General features: G+C 47.4%; 1 protein-coding gene across 1 annotated transcript in view; it reads left to right on the top strand.

Annotated features, from left to right (window-relative positions):
- Window positions 1-11,227, top strand: part of GHRHR (growth hormone releasing hormone receptor) — a 31,311-nt gene extending 20,084 nt beyond the window's left edge. The window contains exons 4-13 of the mRNA XM_044424987.1: window positions 199-296; window positions 1,626-1,723; window positions 2,916-3,048; window positions 3,429-3,582; window positions 5,241-5,301; window positions 6,830-6,899; window positions 8,389-8,480; window positions 8,789-8,918; window positions 10,017-10,058; window positions 11,102-11,227. Coding sequence (XP_044280922.1) covers window positions 199-296; window positions 1,626-1,723; window positions 2,916-3,048; window positions 3,429-3,582; window positions 5,241-5,301; window positions 6,830-6,899; window positions 8,389-8,480; window positions 8,789-8,918; window positions 10,017-10,058; window positions 11,102-11,227 — 1,004 coding nt within the window. The remainder of the gene's footprint in view (window positions 1-198; window positions 297-1,625; window positions 1,724-2,915; window positions 3,049-3,428; window positions 3,583-5,240; window positions 5,302-6,829; window positions 6,900-8,388; window positions 8,481-8,788; window positions 8,919-10,016; window positions 10,059-11,101) is intronic.
- Window positions 11,228-21,585: the final 10,358 nt, after the last annotated feature.

Genomic DNA, 21,585 nt, shown 5'->3' with positions numbered 1-21,585 from the left:
CCTCTGCTCCTGCTTTCCAAACATCCCTTTTCTAGTGCCCTGAAAAATGCCACAGCTTTGGTGGTGATGGTGACATGCACAGAGAGGGTTCTCAAGATCCTGCTCCACCCCTGTTTGTGTGTGGCCCCAGACTGCCGACAGAGACGCAGTCCTGGAAGGAAAGGCGCCGTCTGATTTTGTTCGCTCTGGTTTTCATAGGCTTGGTCAAGAGGAACTGCACGGCTCAGGGCTGGACCGACCCGTTTCCACCATATTCAATTGCATGTCCGGTGGATGACGATGCTACTCTTGGCGAAGTGAGTGGAGCCACAGGGGTGACTGATGGAGATGACACTTGCAAGGGTCTAGAGAAAGGAGGCAGTGCCACCTCCAGGTAGTAAGAGGAAGGAAGGGAGTTGTGCCCCTTGGCATACCAAGCAGGGGTGTGAAAAATATCATTCTGCTGCACCTTTTTTTTTTATAAACATGAATTATAAGGTGGGATCTCGTTGAATGAATGCAATTAGCTGCTGGAAATCCATACAGTTTTGAGTGTGGGGCCAGTTCCACAATCACATGCAAAATCATTAAAAAACATTTGCATATTTGAAAACTGTGCTAAGAAAAATATGCACATTTCCAAAAAGTGCACAAACACGCTTTGGTCAATGGATACTTTTATCCATTATTTATGGTTCATCCGTTGTTTAGAGTTTTCCTATATTGTATCTTGCACAGAGAAATTGAGATATTGGGCTGTTTAGCAGTATAAGGGGAACATGCAATCTACAGGTACAGAATCTACAAGAACTAAATTTACTTGTAGTTCTACAAATACAAAAATACGTCTGCATCTACCCAAAAAGTGCCTGTGTGAATGCATGCATTACAACAGTGTGTGTAAATTTCTTTATAGATGGCTCTGATGCTTTGCTTGCTTGCTTGCTTGCTTGGTTTTTAAAAAACAGCAAGCTTGTGTGGAAATGGAGTAGAATGAGCTTTACCCTAATTAAGGGCAAGATCCCATACATGTTTAGGCAGGTGAAAGAAGGGAAGGCCTGCAACCATGCTGGCTGAAGCATGATGGGAGTTGTAGTTGCAGGCCATTCTCTGTCTGCACATCCATCCGACTGCACCTTATAATAGCTCCATGGCTAGGATTTGACTTCTGGCAGGCACTCTTGCGTTGGTACATTTGGGGTCAGGAAAAGAATTTCCTCTCTATTATTTGGCCATGACCCTTTATCCAAATAGCTCAGCAGGCCTCAAGTGAGTCAACTAACTTGTCCCATTGATTTCAGTGGATCTACTCTGAGCATAACCCAACTCTGGATCCAACCAATAATGCAGAACATCACCAAGTTTTGTGCTATCTTATTTGAGGCTGAAATTCTGTGCGTGTTAAATTGGAGGTTCAGCAGGACTGAATCCCGGCAAACTGTGTACTGAATTGCAGCTAGAATGTTGTATTCGAATGTGTCCAGTGAACTTCTCAGAGCAGGAAACTGAGAGAGAGAAATGAGAGAACACGAGATCTGGAAATTTCTCTCTGGGAAAAAGTTCCTTTTTCTCAAGTCAGGGTTTTAGATTTAGCTCCTAGTTTCTGATTAACTTTCTAGTTAATGTGTTGTCTGTTTCCACAGCAGATGGCCTTCCTCTCAACCATCAAAACCTTCTACACGGTGGGTTACAGCATCTCTACCACTTCCCTGGTCGTTGCAGTCATGGTCCTTGTTGCATTCAGGTATGTCCCTGGGAGTCGTAGACCAGAGATCACAGAAGAGTAGAGTTGGAAGGGGCCATGAAGGCCATCCAGTCCAACCCCCTGCTGTTGCAGGACACCAACTCACACCCTCCCACTCAGAGGGCTGCCCAGTTTCTTTTTGGATGCCTCCAGTGTGGGAGAGCCCCCCACCTCTCCAGGCAGCTGGTTCCACTGCTGTATCGCTCTGACAGTGAGGAAACTTTTCCTGAATCTGGGTTGCCGCAGCCTGAATGGATTACTCTGTGTCCTGCACTCTGGTATCGGTCCCGCAAGCAGAATGCAGGAGGGTGGGCAGCTGATGCAAAGGTTGCATGTATGGAATTGGCCATTTCCTCGCTCCGGGTTCTGTTCAGTACTGCCTCAATTACTCACTGCGTATTGTGACTTAGCTTTTATCAATGTCGCACTCAAATGTCCATTCATAATTAGTTACCACTTCCTGGGATGGAAGATCACTATTTAGGGATGTGTGAGGAATCCATCTGGGGGTGGGAATCCACTGGGCTCCCTGAGCTTGACTCTCTGGACTCTGGTCCACTGTGTCCAAGATCCTTTCAAGCATCGCCCGTGTCCATGGGGCACTTGCCAGGAATCAAGCCCCAAGCCTTGCCCAAGCCGGGCCCCTCTCCCTCGCCAAGTGCTGCTGTTGGCAATGGCACCGGAGGGGAAGCAGGTTGATTTCTGGGAATGGCACCTTGCAGAGCCTCTCTCCTGCTTCCCAGAGAGTGGCTGCACTTGATGGGAAAGGTTGCCGGTCGTGCAACAGGGGTCCATAAGCTCTCGAAGGCTTCTTCTTGGCTCAGCTTGCTTTTCAGGACCAGGGTGAGCAGGAGAGGAAGTCTGTGGCTGCTGGAGGGTTGGATTCTGCCAGGGTTTGCCCAGCCTTAGATGTAGGCCCTTGGCAGATGCCCAAACACAGGCTGCCCTTGGCATTGGCTTGTCTGCAGCCATATGAGAAGACGCTTCCTGGGTTTTCTTCACGGTAAAGGTGAGAGTCAGAGCAGGGACTTTGAAAGCCTAGGATGTGCTTGTCCAGGTGCTTACCTGGGAGTAAGAACTACTGAACAGGTAGTATATCTGAGCAGTAGATTTGCCAGATTGCCCTGCCAGTCTTGGAGCTCCGGCAAGACTGCAGCCCGGCCTTCTACGGTGCCTCTTCCTGTCCCCGCAGGAGACTTCATTGTCCCAGAAACTACATCCACATCCACCTCTTCCTCACGTTCATTCTGAAAGCAGTTGCCATCTTCATCAAAGACGTGGTGCTCTTCCAAACAGAAGACCCCGACTCTTGCGGCTTTTCTACAGTAGGTGATCAAACGGGGTGAACGTTTCGCTCCAGGAGGGCATGGGTCTTGCTGCTGGCGGGCCCTTTTCTCCACTCGCTGCTTCTCCAAACACAAGCTGCCCTTGGCATTTGCATGAGTGTCGAAGGCAGCTTATGGGATGGCCGTAAGAGTTCTCCCACTGGGGAGCCAGTATGGCGGAGTGCCGACCTGGGACTCGGGAGACCCGTGTTCTAGACCCTACTTCGCCTTGAAACTCCCTGGGTAATTTGGGGCCCATCACTGATTCTCAGTCCAACCTGTTGCTGTGAGGACCACACAGAACGGAGAAGCAGGGTTGCGAAAGTCCCCCTCGGTTTCTCGTAAGGAAAAGTCACTGACTCGCCCTCTCCATTTCTCAGACCGAATGCAAGATTTCCATGCTCCTCTGCCACTATTTCACAATGAGCAACTTCATGTGGCTGCTGGTGGAGGCCCTGTACATCAACGCTCTGCTCTTGTCCTCCTTTGCCCATGGGAGAAGGTATTTCTGGTGGCTGGTTCTGTTTGGCTGGGGTAAGTACCGCGACTTACGGCATGCTCCTGATCCCTGGTTTACAAGTGGACAGTCTGAACGGGCATTCCTGTGGCGCGGTTGTGATTCCGGCCCTCCTTTTCTTGCCTTTTGGCTCCAGAGAACCAAAGAGTCTCTTTGCGATGCAGATCAGCATTAGCGCTTGGCAGCCATAGGACAAAGCAACTCTAAATCCATTTAGAAAGCTGGAAGATAAGCCTCTGCTCATGTGAAGAGTGTCGGATCCAAACTGGGAACTTGGTCCCCAAATCCCTTCCTCTTGGTAACACTGTGGGCCCCAGCTGGTGAAGGGCCCGCTGGCAAGACCTACGCCAGCCCTTCTCTGGGCAGCTCATCTCCCCCGATGCCTCGTCATGGGGTCAGGGGCCAGGCGAGGCAACGGCTCTTCCTCCTCCCCTTCTTTGACTCCTCCCATCTCTTCCAAAACATCTCCTCTCTCTGGGTTGGGCTGGGAAACTATGGGAAGTCACTTTAAGGATGCTTCTAAGGTTCGTGATCCCCGAAGTTCCATTTGCATTTTTCCCAGAACTTCCATCTCCACCTCTTCAAGGTCTGCTCCTCCTCCTCCTCCTCCTCCTGAATCCCAGCCCTGGTGGTCCTGGAAAGCCCACCAAGAGCAGCACTTCACTCGCTACAGGTGTAGAAGCAAGCACACGGACCATGAGACAGCAGAGTGCGGAGCCCAGATCTTTTCTCCTCTTCCCAAAAATATATTAGGTGTTCTGCCAGACTAGGAAGAGTCTCCCTGGGGGGAACACAGGATTATTCCAGGTCCCAGCTCTGATGTCCTCTGGCTGCAGGGCGGGGACCCCAAAGACAGATCCCTGGTCCTGCCTCCCTCATGGGTGGTCCAGAAAGGACTATGCCAACTCAGAAGCCTGAAATTGACCCCGGAGAGGCCTAAAAGGGGGTCCTGGGAAGCCAGGGAGGGGAAGAGGCTGAGGCGCTCGAGCCATTCCAACTGGCAGCTCAGTTCTCATGGGGCCTCATCTAGATGGTCCAAAATGGCTGACCAGATGAGCTGCAGGGTGCGAGGTGTGGGTGGCTTCTGGGTTCAGAAGCTCCTGTGTGCTGAGCACGGTGGAGACGGGATCGTGCCCTCGGCCGTCCTCCTGCCGGGCGGAAGTGACGCCTTGCCAAGTCATGGCCCATGTTGCAGGCCCAGAGCCCCTGTGCTCTGCTTCCAGCACTTGACTGACATGTTGCACTGCAGGGGCAAGGCCGTATCCAGCTTCTGCATAGCCAGAAGTGCCTGATCCTGCCTAATCTTGGAAGCTAAGCGGTGTCTGGCCGGGTCGAAATCTGGATGGGAGACTTAAATATGGAGAACCACCCAGAGAGCTTTGGCTGTGGGAGGTATAGAAGTCCAATGTAATAACAATAAGTAAATAAATATTCTGGAGCAGAATAGAGAGAGGATGGTGCTAGTCTTACAGCTGAGGGGGAGAAGTCGGGGGACTCTAGCAAGTTAGCAAACGTGTGTGTGTGGGGGGGGGTCCTTTGCTTCTCATTCCTATGTAGAAAGGCGAGTCCTGCCTCAAGGACGCTTCGTGTCTCCCCCTAGAAGGCAGTCAGTTTTGAATGAGCAAGAGGTGAAGGCATGCAAAAAAACCCGGTTTTCTCTGGTTTGGCCCTACAGGTGTTCCAACTATTTTTACAATATTGTGGATATTCGTGAAGGTGTATTTTGAAGATATTTCGTAAGTAATCCCTGCTTTTCAGATTCACACTGGTGTGCTCACATATTTGCTCTGATTCTGACGCTCCGTTCCTACTAGCCTTGTGGGGGGGGGGGAATTACCTCAAGCTTATTGTCTTTCTGATACTTACCTGCTCGTGCAACTGCAGATAGGTAGGTAGCATAGCTTGTAGGGGTTGGATGAATGATGGTACAGACAGGTCTTTTCCTGGTGATCTTTTGTGGCATGTACAAATAGGACATTTGAACCTTTTAGAATATGATAAAACCAGTACAGAAGGCAGAAAACTGCCAAATTATTGGAAAAGGGGTGGAGTCAGTTTGGGATCCCAAGGGGATTGGATGAGGAAGGCTGAGCTGTTGCAAACTGGCCAGAGAGCTCCAGCTATTGGAGCTATTATTAATATATTAATAATATTCATAGGCCTGCAGGCCTAAGGTTCTATGCCCTTACTTTAAAGGCACAACTGTTCCTTTTAAAGGGAGAAAATGGCATTCTTGTCATCTCTTGGGAACTCAAACTTCCCCTGGGGAGGAGGAAATTATTCCAGGTATACAAGATCTAAAACTGCTGAATAAGACTAGGACAGAAGCAACTTGAACCAGAGATATTGGATGTGGCCATGGTTTGAGATGTTTTGAAATTCCTAAGGCTTCACAGTTTGAAATCCCCAACTCTGAATCTGCAACAGACTGAATTTTCCCAACTTTTGAAAAATATGACTTAATTTTATGCAGATTTTATGATGAAATATATAAATTTTAAAATAGAACTGGCCAAAAGTGCATTTCTTCAACAGGGTAAAGTGAAAAATATTTTTCAGGGATTCACATACTCTTTTGGGTGGGAAAACCTGCAATTTTGGGAGTGTGAATGTGTGCCTTTCTGAATTTGCATGGATGTATACCAAATCATTTGTGCAGAATAAGATTTTGTCAATGAGTTGAGATCAGAATGAAACTAGTCTGCTCATTCAGGGAATATAGTAAACAAAACAGAGAGAATAAACTGGGCTTCCAGGCTTTCAGACAAAGGATGTCCCAACATAAAATGACCCCCCCGCCCTGTAGAAATAGAGGAATTGGACACAAGGGGATGGATGAATTTGACAAAGTTATGAAAAGGCAATATATGCTTATTTACATTAACTATGGGACTGCAGGTGGTGCAGTGGTTTAAACCGCTGTGCTGCTGAGCTGGTTGATCGAAAGGTCGCCGGTTCGAATCTGCACAACAGGGTGAGTTCCCATTGCTCCGTCCCAGCTCCTGCCCACTTTGCGGTTCCAAAACATGCAAATCCAAGTAGATGAAAAGGTACCACTTTGATGGGCAGGCAACAGCGTTCTTGCACCTCGGTGTTTAGCCATGCCGGCCACATGAGCACGGAGACTGTCTGCGGACAAACGCTGGCTCCCTGGGCTGGGAAACGTGATGAGCACTGCCCCCTGGAGTCAGGCATGACTGGACTTCACGTCAAGAGGAAACCTTTACCTTTACCTTTACATTAACTATAATGCACTATTTTCAGGTGCTGGGATATATACCACGGATCTCCCTACAGGTGGCTAATCAAGGGCCCTATTATCGTTTCTGTTGGGGTGCGTATCAAGTTTCAGGCTTTGTCCATATGAATGGTGGGAAGTTACGGTTCGGGATGAGTGAGAGAGGCATTCAGTCTGCATTCCAGGGCACATGGACCAAGCGCACTCTTCCCACATCCAAACCTGAATGCAAACAAGGCTAAATGGACTAATCTGCCATTTTTTCCAGCTTGCAATGGTTTGTTAAAACAAATTCAAAAATGTGTGCATTCAAAAAAAAAAAAAAGCAACTGTGGAAACGGCTTTCCATAGTTGTGCTTGCACAAGATGGTAAAGAGTGGAGAGGATCTGAAGACCCCTTTACAGGCTGAATGAACAGGCAAGAGGACACTTTGGGGGTCGCGCTTGGTTCCTGAGTCGCTCTTGACCAGTTTTGTCAGCACTGAGATTCCAGGCAGGAATTCTTCCTACCCATTGTCCAACAAAGCAGGTGATGTGCCATTTAGTGGTGGGTTCTCTTTATCCAAGAACTGATTTTACAGGCCCAAGGATACTTGGTATGTTAGCACTAATCACGATGACAGGACGAATGTCTGGAGGCTAAGCAGGTGCTTGGGGTCCCTGCAGAGTGAGCCAGTTTATATACATGCTGCAGAAAGCCTTGGCTATTGGGTATAAGACAGACAGACAGACAGACAGACAGAAAGACAGACAGAAGAAGCAGGAGAAAGCTTGCCCAAGATTCTGCTGCTTGAGTCTATAAGTGAGCATTCACACCTTTAAGTCCTCGAAAAACTCTCCCTGCACAAGGAAAGAGGCGCTTAGCTGACTAGCTACCAAAAAGATAAGTTTCTGTGTGCAGAGCTTTTTCCTGAATGGGGAAAGCTTCAGTGAGGTGAACCTCCCTCACCTCCAAGCTATTCTGCAAAGCTTCCCAGGTATTCTAGGGACACAGACCCCTGCCTTTATGGAGCCAGCTGCTTGGGCCATCCGGCAGGCGTTCAGTTACTGAGCTAAGGATAACTAAGGAATCACTCCCAGGTTTTGGTCTGTGTGGATTTCTCCAATCTACAGCACCGATTACAATGCATTGCACAGAAAGTACTGTGTCTGATAGAGATAGGTATTTATTGCTATGTGCTATCAAGTTGTCACCGACTTATGGCGACCCCACAAATGAAAGCCCTGCAAAGTGTCTTATCCAGAACAGTCCCACTCAGCTCTTCCAAGCTCGAGACTGTGGCTTCCTCCATGGAGTCAATCCATCTCGTTTGTCGTTCCTTTTCTTCTTCCACCGTCAAGTTTCCCTAGCACAATTGTCTTCCCCTTTGAGTGTTGCCTTCTTATGATGTGTCTGAAGACACGTCAGCCTCAGTTTTGTCATTAAATAGAATTAGATATATATTTACAAAGTGCCCTGGAATCAAATTAGCTGGGCAAAGGAACAAACAATATAGAGTAAAACAAATTTAATGTTTTGTTAAGGCTAAATTTGCTTTCTTTCTCTCTCTTCTCCTGTCACAATCCTCTGGCACTTCTGGAACAGGTCAACTTCATTCTTTTTATCAACATCATCCGAATCTTGCTGAAAAAGCTGGACCCGAGACAGATCAATTTCAACAATTCATCTCAATACAGGTAACTGAAGAGATAAGAATGCCAGCAAATAATGCCATTTATCAAGGAGGCTTGGAGGAACAGTCAAGGTGTGTAAATTAATTTTATGTCTTGGAACGAGTGAGTGAGCAAGAGAAAAATGCGTATCTTTCTCTGTAACATCAAAACTCGGGCATCCAAATATTGGCCTTTGATTCAGGACAGTCAAGTAATAGTCCTTCTAAGAGCAGATGAGATGATAAGGATGCCATCTGATGGCCATCATTAGTCACTGCAGAGGTATCATGACCTTCTTCCCTGTTTCCTCCTCCTTTTTCACCCCACAATAGACGTCTGTCTAAGTCAACTCTACTCCTCATCCCACTGTTTGGAATGCATTACATCCTCTTCAACTTCCTTCCCGATTACACCAATGTGGGAGTCCGCCTTTACCTAGAGCTCTGCATAGGATCATTCCAGGTGAAGTATGGCAGGACGAAGGGATATTAGGTGCTATGTGGGATGCAGTGTCCTCAGGTGAGCTTTGATGAGTTGTTGCTTCGTTCTCATTTTCACCCTAAATGGACCTCTTGGCTGCTTGTCCTCCCCTCTGATCTGAGATTTGAATGGTTCACTCTCCTGATTAGGGGTACCATGTACATATTTGAAACACACTGGCAGTCAGGTTGTTTCGAGGCTGCCAATGGGATGATGTCTTCCACTCCACTGGAGGGTGGCGTGAAAACTGAGGGGTGCACGGCAGGCTGAGCGGCCCAGAGAACTCTGTCCCCCAAGGTCACGCTGCCCTTCCTCACCCTTCTGCACCACCTGCCTCTAATGGCTTCGGCGAATGGGGCGGCATAGACATTTTCTAAATAAATAAATAAATAAATAAATAAATAAATAAATAAAATTGCCCTGCCTAATTGCAGGGCTGGCTTCAGCCTGTGCAGTTTTCTTTGAGCTCATGCACATGTTATCCTCTGAACTGCCTCTTTCTGATTCCACCAACTCTACCATTAATGTTGCGGTTTCCTTAAATTTTTATATTTCAGTCCAGGCTTGGTTAGATTTTACTTACCAGCAAGATATAGGAAGGATATGGTGCTTCTTTGGACAAGCTGGATGTCGGCTCTTGATCTAGCCTTCTGGGGAGGGAGAGCTGAGATGCTGTTGGACTGCAATCCCATAATCTCCAGCCAGTATATCTGATGCACAAGGATGCTGGGGTGTTGGGCCCTAAGCCTAAGCCTAAGCCTAAGCCTAAGCCTAAGCCTAAGCCTAAGCCTAAGCCTAACCTCAGGCTGGAAAGGTAATTCAGTTCAACTGACTGCAGAGCTTTCCCTTGGATGCCTCAAGAATGTTCTGTTCCCCAAACCTTTCATCTAGAGGCGCTAGGAATGGAACCAAGACCTTGTCATTTTTCACTGGGCTCTGGCTCTCCCTGCGTGGGGAAACGGCTTAGCTTAGAGAAGACCTATGTCCAGATAGCATCCATTGCTATGCCAGGAGCGTTCCTGGGTGTCTACGGAGTTTCTGTTGGCTGGTAGCCTGACTTCTGTGCCTTTTCTTCTCCAGGGCTTCATTGTAGCTGTTCTGTACTGTTTCCTAAATCAAGAGGTAAGGTGGCTGCATGTTTTGCCTTCACTGTAATTCCCATGAATGCAACAGAGGTAAGCATCTATCCCTCCCTCCCTCCCTCTCGCTCTCTCTCCCCACATTTCTGCGATATAGCAATCCCAGGTCTGAAACTTCTATCCATGGAGATTTGGACATTTGTTGTACCATGTCAAAATTTTAGTTTCAGTTGACAAATCACTCAGAAATGTCTTGTTCACAACCTTGAATGCAAATGTGAGCACATATTCTCCAAAACTATTTGGAAATTCCCAAACATTTGCTTTCACAAGTGTGTATTTCAAAAAGTGAACACTTTAAAAATAATAGCACATGATACAGACTTTTACTCATACAGACTTTAATATCAGAATCTTTTAAAAAGGCACACTTTTAAAAATGCACAATTTAAAGGCCACGGGTTTGAAAGCGCACACTTTCGAAAGCTTGTGCTTTTTCAAAAAATGCACACTGTTGTACTTTGATCACACTTTTCTTGTTTGAAATATGCTCTTTCCCCATCCAAACGGATTGTGGCAGTGGGAAAACATGTCCGAATGAGAGCAGGACCAAGCTTTCAATGGACTCCCCTCCTCTGCAATTCTTCCCTTTCCTTTTCTGATGTGTATGTTGCCCTCTAGTGGGAACAGAAATGAGTGCCTCCCCTCCCCCCCCGTCCCCGCTGTAGCAAGGCACTAGTGCAGATGGGAGAGCCAAGAACCAACCGTACGTTTGCTAAAAGCCGGAAACGTGGGCAGCTCAGGGTCCTGGTGATTCCATGCATCAAGGCTTTCCTCAACTTTTCGAGCTAAATCGTGCCTTTTGGCATTTTTTCCCACTGAGGAATTCCAGTAAAATTTTAACAAGAGTTGAGAACTGGCAAAAACGAACTAGAAACTATATATTTAGGAATGATCATTGGTTGTGGGCGATGCTATTCTATAATCCTGAAGGAACATCTCGTTCAAAGTCTGCTCTCCTTTACTGGCTGTATCTAGAAAAGAAAATGACAGGGTTGCAGTCATGGTGGGTTTTTAACTTTCCAGGTACAAGCAGAGATTTGCCGGAAATGGCGTGGCAGCAGTTACAGATTCATGCCTGTTTGGAGGAAGAGGACAAGATGGACCATGCCTTCAAGTTCTGGCATCAAAATGACAAGTTCTGTGAGTTAGGTATGATCAGACATGTGAAAGAAGGGGAAAGTTGAATGCCAGGAAGGAAGGAAGGAAGGAAGGAAGGAAGGAAGGAAGGAAGGAAGGAAGGAATGGAGGGAGGGAAAGATTTCACCCAGATTCATCACTAAGTTTAAGGCTGTTTCCAGCAGCCAGCTGCATCTCTTCGACTCTTCAAGACTGCAGATACCATGAGGAAGGATGCTCCACAAATTCACACCCCAATTTCTCAGATTCTGCGACTGAGAACTGTCCGCTCTTGCTTCTAAAGCTCAGCTCCACATTCAGAATTCTCTAATGTGACCTAAATTCCTGAATTTGTACAGTAATCCTGCTTGCCCCTTATTTCAGCTCTTCCCTGTTTTCATGGGAAAGGGACAATGAATTAGCTGTAGAATACAAGGTTTAAGATGGAGAAGGCTCCAAAGTCAGAGACATAAAAGATGGAAATGGCTTCTCTTGAGATCGGCTGCCAGAAATGTGTGGAAGGAACCGTCCTTGGACCGACTGAAGCTTCCCATGTTATTGATATACAGAAACACGTTGGCAGAATACTGCCAAAATCTTGCCGCTGTGTATTGGGTTGTACATACAGATGCATCATCCACCTTTTTGTGTGGTGTTTTACTAATGTCCTGGAACTCTTGCCATGGTTCTCCTTCCAACCTAACTTCTGCAAATTTCCTGCTTTTCTCTCCTCTAAGTGTTTCATACCAATTCCATCCTTCTAGTAGTAGTAGTAGCAGTCGTTGATTTATTTCATTTCTCTACTGCCTGTAGGTGAAACTCTCGGGGGGGGGGGTTCGCAATAAAGTATAAAAACAATAAAATACAATAGATAAAAGATCAACAAGAATTTTAAAAATGAACAGCATAAAATACATTAAAACAATAAAAAGACCCAGCAGAGAATAAAAGAAGGGCACTGAGCTAATTGCGTCAGTCCCTGAATGACCAGAGAGGTCTTGAAAGGCCTTTGCAAGAAGCCTGCCTTAACTTGGTGCCAAAAAGTTGACAAATTTGGCTCCAGGTGGACCGAAGCAGGGAGGTTGTTCCAAAGTTGGGGGGCTACCCCGAAAATGCCTTTAGTTGCTGCTCTCCAAGCCTTTTGAGGGGGTTGGCACTCCGAGGAAGGCTCTCTCTATTTATATACATGTAGAGAAAGAAATACATCTGTTTATTTTTGTGCCTAGGGGGGAAAAAATACGTGGCTGCCCAAAACTCCAAGCGCAGGTGTTCATGGGTTAGGGTTGTTGTTGTGATGGTAAAGTGGGAGAGAGGGGAACCTTGTCAGTTGTCTGGGGTTTCTTGCAAGAGAAAGACAAGCTGAGTATGAATGTAAAATATTAATAGTAGTAGCAATAACTCCCCAATGGCATTGGCCATGCATTTCAGAGGACAATTCCTATAGCTGTCTGCACGTGGGGCAGGATTGCTGGACTGCAGGCTGAGAGGCCCAGAAGATGTTGGAGCAGATGTTGGGGTGGGGGGTTCCTACTGCCCCCATGTGTGTTGGGGGGGGTGGGGGTGGACTGAGGCGATCTGCAGAAGGGGCCCCTCGCTTTACAGTGGCTTAGTGCCAAGGGCACAAGCTTCTCGTGTGCTTTCCTGGTGTGGGCAGCCCTGCAGACTGATGCAGTGGACAGCTTTCCCTGTGCCCAAACGTCCAGCAAACCTCCAGCCCTGCTCAGCGCCCACGGATGAACTGCGGAATAAGAAGTTATAATCTTCACAAAGTCCACAGAAAAAGATCGCCTCAAGTTGTCATGGCGATGCCACCCCTCACGGGTCTCTCTCGGGAAGCGCCTTCCTTTTTCAGGAGGGGATGGGATCTTTTATCATAATTTAGGAGGGCAGTGGAGGTTAATAGGAGAATTTTCATCTGGCAGCGTCTGATAAAAAGAAAGCAAGTGTATGTTTAACTGGCAGAAAGTGTAAGATTTATCACATTAATGTAAATATCTCCAGAGGAAAGGGCGTCCCCCGCCCCCCGCTGCCACCGTCTGGGCCCTACGTAATGTGAGCATGGAGAGGGGGCAGTGGGAATTAATTTGAAGGCCTTGTCAGACTGAAACCCCCAGGCAATTAATTGAGTTTAAAGCCCAGACAAAAGAAATTACCCAGTTTCAATATGATTATTTTCCCACCGTGATGTGAAAGGACACTGCCTGACAGTGTGAAGAACTATCTGAATTTAGAGATTCGCCTCCAGAGCTCTTGGGAGTGTCAGTTGTAAAATGCAACACAATTTGATTTGTATATTTGAATTAGCATAGCATTACACCTCGAATATCTAATTATTGGCAACTTGTGCTTCTTCTTCACTCTGCTGTATTAGTCCTCACTCCACAGTGGGGCAAAACCTGAGAAGGATGGTTTAGCTCAACTGGGAGCCGATGAGAACTGGGAATACTCTTACAGCCCAAACCTACATGTATTTCCTCATAAGGAAACCCCACTGTAGTCATTGTTGCTTACTCCCAAGTAAACATGTAGACAGTTTCCTCCTAAGCCCCCTTGACTTCACTGGGCCTTCTTCGGAGTGTGATGTGCAGCAGGAATTTCATAAAAATGGTGACAATTTTGCTGATCCCCTGCTACATAAAATGCCCATCTGGCATGGCATTTAGAGGACTGTTCCTGTTTTTCCTACTTTTATGCATGCATATTATCCTACTCTGGTTTGTGAATAAAGGCGCTTAACATTACAAGCCACGTTTTCCCTCTTCTGGTCCTTTGGTTTTTATGGCATAATTTAAACAGCATTGTGAAAACTGTCCGTTAACTAGGCAGGTCTGGGGCCAGCCGGAGCTTGGAGGGGGGACCGCGTGGGACCTGCATGCAGCTGCCTTGACTTCCAACAGGAGCAGGAAGGTGGGATATAAATATAATAAATCCGTAAACACTGTTGCTCTTCTTTTCCTTGCACGAGGTTTTCTAAGCTGCTGTGAAGGTAGGCAATGCAGCAGATGCCCGTGGGGAGGAAGGGGGTGCTGCTGGCAGTCTCGTGGGGCTCTGTTCCTGGTGAGCAGTGCCCCTTTCCATGCCCCTCAGGTAGCAGTTGTTTGGCTGCAGAAGAAGGCTAGGCATGTGGGACTTGCCCCTGAGGAACACACCTGGCTGGCCGGCATTGGGCAGGGGCCAGCTAGTCATGTCCCAAGTCTACACACAACAACAGAGAACCTACAGCACGCTCGCACGACAACAGAGAATCCCCAATGGCAGGCGACTGAGTGATCTCTTGTCCAAGGGCTTCTCCTCCACCCTCAGGTAGATCAGCCTCGGAGGTGTGCATGGAGAGCACATGGATAAAAATGTGCCAACCAGGAATCCTGGTGGGAATTTTCACCTGAGGAGCAGCAGCTCTTGTTACCTGGTCATGCAGGTACTAAAGGGGGCTCCGCCACGGTCCTGGGTCAATTGCCGTTTTGCTGTGATAGACCTTATTCTTGAGACTTTTCCAGTCTCTCTCCCTTGCTGTGCCTACTTGGGCCAAGCACGCCAAGGCCCGGACCCCTTGAGTCCAACACCGGGAGCAGAGCTTGTGCGATCGCTGCAGAAGCAGCATCCTCCTTCCAGGTGGTGGTTGGGCAACCTTTGCTCTGTGAGGTTGGACTTCCTCTGGATTAGGCTGGATTTGCATGACTGGGCCAAGCATGTGGAGAGCTCCATCAATGGTGGGCGGATGGATTCCACTAGGGTTTTCCCAGCCCTACAACATGCCAAATAAAAACTCTCCCGGTTTTGCCTAATTCTACAGAAATAGGTTTTGGTGAGCAGGTGGGCCTTGATGGAGCCAAGAATGACCTCAAGGAAGTGTGACTATCTGAATGGCCCCAAAGTGAAGTTTGAGATGAATCCAGCATTCTCTTTCCTTGGGGTAATATTTGGAGCCTGGAAAATGGGGAAAACATACAAGAAACTAATAAGAAAGACTTTTGAAAGGTGCCGTGCCCAAACATGGCAAATCGTTGGAGTTGCCAGAGTGCTGTTGGGTTGCTGAAGCAACTCACAGAAGTGCTGGTGAAGAGAGCAACAAAGGCCCAAAGGCGAGTTCCCCTGAGGAAACCCCCTTTGTATTTCTCCCCAAATAGCAATGAGCTTGTTTTATCCAGGCAAACAGGAAACCGGAGGCAATCGATTTCTCCTAAAACTCACCGCGTTTCTCTTCAGATCAAAGGCAGTTGATCGCAAGTGTTCTAAGGGTCGAAAGAGCCATTAATTCTGCATTCTTGTAGCAAAAGTGGCATAGATTTCTACTTTGCAAGGCTGAAAGAAAAAGTGGAGCGCACCTGGCAGATGTTTTTGGAATGCAGAATTTGACTGTCCTCAGTGGGCACCTTCTCATGGTGTGCTTTCTGGAAGATGGGTGCTGCTCATCAGGTCCAGAAGGTATGATTTGGAAGGGGCTGATGGCATTCCATCTCTGATGGGAAGCACTTGAGGGCCTGAGCGGCTTAAGGGCAGGAGAACACCATGCATCCCATCTGGAGGCTGCCATGAAAGAAGAAAGCATAGAAGTAATATGGATGGATATATCTAAAACCTCAAGGATCTGCCCTTTGGGTTGCTCCATGGAAACCCAATGCCCACTGAGTCTCACGTGCACACCCACTCTGGGTCTAGAATGATCATGAACCTCCTAGCAGCGGTAGTCATTGGTCACAGCTACTAGGGAATGTTTGGTGTCCTTGCAGGACTATGAGGTCTGGTGTCAACTGGGAACATCTGGACAGGGCTCCTGGTTGCCCAGTCCAGACAATTTCCCATCTTTTTTTTTTAATGCAAACAGGCTTTTCAAGTTTAGTGCTCACCTGGATTTGGTTTAGTGTTGCTTATAATTTTTAAAAAGAAATACTGCAATGACGGGCTCTTTTCTTACAAAGTTTAAGCTTTCTTGTTTTAAAGCTTGGATCCGGCAAGCTCTAAGGCAGTGATGATGTTTGCGATGGAGGACGGTGACGGAAGACTGAGCTCTGGGCAAGCAGCTTAGAAATGTGGCTGGCCCTTAGTGGCCATCAAAGAAGAGCTGGCATCTGGCCAGAGGATTAAGATGAAGAGCAAATCCTAGATATGCAAAGATGCCGACATGCTTCAGCTGCTTAGTGTTCATGTGGAAGTTGTCCTGAAAGCAATGGAACGCAAAGAAGCACATTTAGGTGACTTCTTCCTTGGAAAAAGCATTTCTGGGCTAGGGAGGGTGAAATAACATGCCCATTCATGTGCTTTGTTATTCGTTGACATAAATCTTCACCTATAATTATCGTTATTCCATTTGCACCCCAACTTTCTTCCTCTTGCAAGCAAGCCAAGGAAGATCACACGTTTTTCCTCCTCTCCATTTTCTCCTCTTACAGCGACTGGCGAGGCGGGTTGGGCCGAGGGTCAGTGACTGGCCCAAACTCACCCAGTGAGCTTGCGCAGGGACTGGAACCCAGAACTCCCATCCCAGCCCCCTAATCGCTGGGTTACACTGGCTCTGTGATACCTTCTCTGATCCAAATGAAAAGGGCTTCAGGATCAGCTTTACAAAAGGAGGCAAGTTCATACCATTTCTCTCGAATTTTTCATCTCCCTATCACCTTCCCTTTCCCTTCTGGGTTCTTCTTCCTTTGTATTCCACTCGTGCTGACGAACATAAATGGATCCACTGGCTTGGTGGGTATAAATTATGTCAAAGGAATGTCTCAGTGATTGTCAGGTTAAGGGCTACAGGCAAAACAGCAAAACTTGAGCTTGCCCAAAGTTCTCGGAATTCCGTCTTGAAGCTCATTCTCACTTAGGATGTTTCTCTATCAAAATCCATGTTCATTTCATGCATATTTTTCCCAATATATACATGACCGGGGACATTTTCTCCCTCCAATTAAACCCTGTTTCTGTGTATTTTTAAAAAAGTATGCATTTTGAGGCACTTTCCCCCCTAAAGTATGCAATTATACAGTTGTCTGATTTTTGAGGACCTGCAAGTCAGACTGCAAGCACAGAAATGTATCAGCTTGCACGTTGGGTCTGACTCTGCATTCGGTCTGTGAATTGGATGAATGCTGATCACAGACAAGCTGAAATGAATTTCTCCTACTTCCCTAGCTAGAGGGAGATATAGGCCTACAATTACTATCCAAATAGCTTTGAATGCTTCATTAAATGGCATTTAAATAAGATTCTTGCGCTATTCTTAAACCATCACGTTGTTTTGTTGGATGGTTGGCTGCTTTCTTATCACTTGCTCTATTAATTTGCAATAATTTGAAATAGTCTATCAGTCTTCTAGTATTATTTTCTATACGAAGATAGTATTATCTTTAGGCATCCTGTCTCAATTAAAAAATTTGTTTCAGTTAAAATACTGAGCCTATGATCTTTGACTCTGTTTGTACCTTACCCTCAGATTTGCTGGGTTGCCAAAAGAGAATTCAGTCTTAAATTAGATCACTAAATTAACAGCTCTTTCAGCTGCCATGACACAAAACACTGATGAACTTACTTCGGTCCTGAAATTAAAAAAATAAATAAAATAAAAGGCCTCTCTCCACTTTCCATTCTCTACTGCCAGAATATCTATAATTGGTCCTGGGCCTTTAAATTATATGACAATGTGCATCAAATAACCTTTCTCCTTCTCCACAAATAAATCAAGGTCAGACTTTGAAGGGCTGCTTGGCAACCTGATCCCTGTATGTCATAACAGCTCTTAATTATACGCATTATGCTCCCCGGAATAATTGATTTCCTTTTTTGAGTGCCCCTAATAGCAACCTGGGAGATATGAATAGCGACACGGGGCAGGTCCTCCGATCAAGAAAATAATTGCACCTGTTCCAGTCAGTGATGTGTCCAGTGTCCGGTCACTGGGGGACCATTTTTTCACAAGGAATATTTATTCTGGCTGCAGCATGAGTGACCTGGATTCCATCAACTTGGTGCTTGACCGCTCCCTCGTTGGAATTCTTGTTTCGGAGTCCCCTGAGAAGTTGCAGGAAGGGAGCTTTTTTGAATCCTGTTGGGCTACCATACATGGCTGTTCGGCTGCGAGTGTGTAGCTAGCTGGGTTCCGGGTTGTTGGTGGTGGGTTGTTATGCCCTGTGGTCAGCCTATGTGTTAGGACCCTGCTTCAGAGGTGGGAGCCTAGTGGGTTTCTTTGGCTTGGCTCCCGGGACTCCAGCCCACCTTCTCGCAGCTGTGAATTCGACTTGGTGTTGAGCATTTGCACGGACACCTGCCGGGAGTCAAGCCCCACGAATGCTATGCAAGCAGCGTCCTTCGTCTGTCTGTGCGTGGAGCTCACGGCCTTTGCTTGTGCTGAGCATGCCATGGAAGGGAGGTTGCTGGTTGCACAGCTGGAGTTCTGAGAACATTTGTGGGGTTCCCCGCAGCTCAGCTCTCTTCCTAAGCCAGGGCTAAGAAAGGGACGCTTGATGAATGGAAGAGAACCAGATCCCAAGAAAACTGTCACAACCCTAGTTGATAGAAGCCCAGATTTTCCAGTCTTGCAAGACTGGAACGGGTGCTCTTCAACTTCCCCACAAGCCACTGAGAATAATCCTACAGCACAGAATCCTAGAGCTGGAGGGATCTGGTAGGCCAGGAGTGGGAAAAATGAGATCTATAGAGGCTGTGGACTTCAACTACCAGCATTCCTAACCATGCAGGCAGGTGCTTCTCGGGATTAAAGTTCAAACATCTGGAGATCTCCATTCTGCCCACTGTGCTAGTCTAATCGCTGGTTCAGCGCAGGGAATCTGGACCCTTCAAGATGCTTTGGTGCCTCAGGTGGACCAGCCAATCACCCCACCCCGCAAGAGACAATACGGATGTGGGAGATTTAGAAAGTAAACAAAATTTACTTTGTTGAAGATTCCTTTCCTTTATAGCTTCGCCCAATTTTCCAGAGCTTTTCAGCAAGCCAAGGCAAAGCTCAGGACCAGTCCACCAGAAGGACCTTGTTCAACTGTCGCAATTTCCCATGTCATTTCTGCTATTTTAGGATGCTTTTAACCGATTATGGGTTTTATGGTTTGGATCTTTTCTGAATTGACTTGGTTGGTCTCATAAAGGTGGTGCAGAACTATTATCGATAAAGAAGGGTGGCATCCAGTGGGGTAGACTGTAACTGGAAGAGAGGCAGTGTGGTGTAGTGGTTAAAAGCATGGGACTGGGACTCAGATGATCTGGGTTCTAGTCCCCGCTCAGCCATGGAGCCAACTGGGTGACTTTGGGCCAGTCACAGACTCTCAGCCCAACCTACCTCACAGGGTTGTTGTTGTGGGGATAAGATGGCGGAGGAGAATGATGTAAGCTGCCTTGAGCCCTTTGCAGGAAAAAGGCAGGATATAAATCGAAAAATAAATAAATAATAAATAAAGAAACCCTCCAAATTCCAAGGGCGATGGGCATTCCACGGATTGTCTCTTCATTTCCCTCACTTCACAAAACATTTCTGTACAGATATTCTTTAAAAAACCACAGGCTTGTGAGATGTCAACAGAGAAGAGCTTGGGCTGGAAAAATGAACAATCCCCGAGAGATCAGGACTGGCAGAACTCTCTCTTCTTACTACCCCCACCCCAAAATCTCAGGTGCAAAGCACCTGAGGCTATCCAAATTATTCTGGTACCCGAGGCATCAGTGGGTGGTTTAGGACAGATAAAAAGAGGTCCTTCTGCACAGGAAGTATAGTGCTCCATGGCATTTGCTGCCACAAGAAGCGGTGATGGCTGCCAACCTAGATGGCTTTAAAAAAGGATGGGACAGATTCATGGCGGAGGAGGAGTCTTTCTGTGGCCACGAGCCTTGCTGGCCAGTGTGACCTCCTTTCTCAGAGGTGGCCTGCCTGCAGACCCCTGTTGCTGAGGAGCTGGGCAGGGGGAGGCCTGGCACGCATCCTGCTGGGGGGGCCCTGGGGGCAGCTGGACTCGATGGCCCTTGGGCTCCTGCCCTGCAGCCGTGGGAGTTGTTGTGGCAAGAACCACATGCGTTGCCCCTCTGAGAGTCAAAATGCCCCTTGGACAAAGCACGGGGGGGTGAGGTGGGGGGGGAGAGTGCCACTGCTGTGCCTTATTCCATGCATAGGATGCACAGGGGCCGCCGGGTTCAGAGGGAAAAGCCCTAAAGAACTATCCATTTGCTGCTTTTCAAACATGGGTTCCAGGGCCCAGAGCATCACAGCCGTGGCTGCCGGTCCTTTCTCTCTGTCTTAAGGTGGGACCAGCCTGGCCTTAGGCCTGTCTATGGATGCCGATATGATAAGGGCTGCATCATGTACACGGCGCTGAACGCAGCCTCATCCCACCCTGTGCAAAACTTCCTTTCCCTGAGACGATGGACAGTTTGCAAGGCTTTAAAGAAGAGATGCTACGAAGTCACGAAAGCGCTAGGTGGCAGGCAGCCGCTGGAAACCCGCTCTGTGCAGGCCTGTCTGTGTCTTTCCAGGGCAGTTGGTTAGGTAACACCCTTTGCAGCAAAAATATGTTACATAGAAAGGCCAATGGCTAGAACTCATTGGCTGTGCTGCAGGTGAATTTCAGCCGAGAGCCAAAAAGGAATCCCAAAGATAGATGGATCCCAAATGAGAGAGATACTTCTTGCTTTTCTTTCCGTGCAATTCCTTTTTTTTCTTTTTGAGTTGACGTTTTTGTAAATGACAAAGATGGTAAAAAATGACATCTGCCGGAGCTGAAAAGTTTGTTTCGGAGTGGTGCTCTACTATTTATAAACGTTAAGAATAGCAAACCATATCCTGGCCAACTCTACCCACATTGTCCCTTTGCACTATTTATATCTAGGTGATCGCATTAAGATGCATGTATATTTCTGCATGCAGGAAAGTATGGAGAAAAATGAGGGCGGCTGGTACATCATGTGCAAATCTAATTTATTTCTAGTCTAAAGCACTTCGTGTAAAGGCAACCGAATCTGAGGCAACGCAGTGCGTTGCACCCCAGCCTGAGGGACACTTCTTTGGATTCCAGCCTAGCCATATGGCTGTGGTGATGCTTTTTTATGCCTGTTTGTCCATCCGCCTCTTCCATGGTCCACAGTAATATTCACAGTATTTTGCAGGCTAACAAAATATAAGAAAAGAGTTGACCCCATAGCGTGGGTAGATAGGGTCGGGCACCACCAAGGGCTGAGGTGCCTCCTGGAAGGCGGTTCAGCCCTCCAGGTGTGTGACATCAGCCCTGTCCTGGATGGGGCTGCACCCCCTAAAGGACAGGGTGAGCAGTTTGGGGTGCTCCTCGATCCAGAGCTGTCCCTGGATTCCCGGGTGGCAGCGGTGGCGGGGAGCGCCTTTGTCCTGCTTCGGCTGGGCCACCAACTGCAGCCTTACCTGGATGAGCGCTGCCTGGCGGCAGTGA

This window comes from Varanus komodoensis, unplaced genomic scaffold, assembly GCF_004798865.1.
Source record: "Varanus komodoensis strain SLA01 unplaced genomic scaffold, ASM479886v1 scaffold15, whole genome shotgun sequence".
NCBI classification, from domain to species: domain Eukaryota; kingdom Metazoa; phylum Chordata; class Lepidosauria; order Squamata; family Varanidae; genus Varanus; species Varanus komodoensis.
Note: the sequence above shows the minus strand (reverse complement) of the source record. Positions and strands in the feature narration are given on the sequence as shown.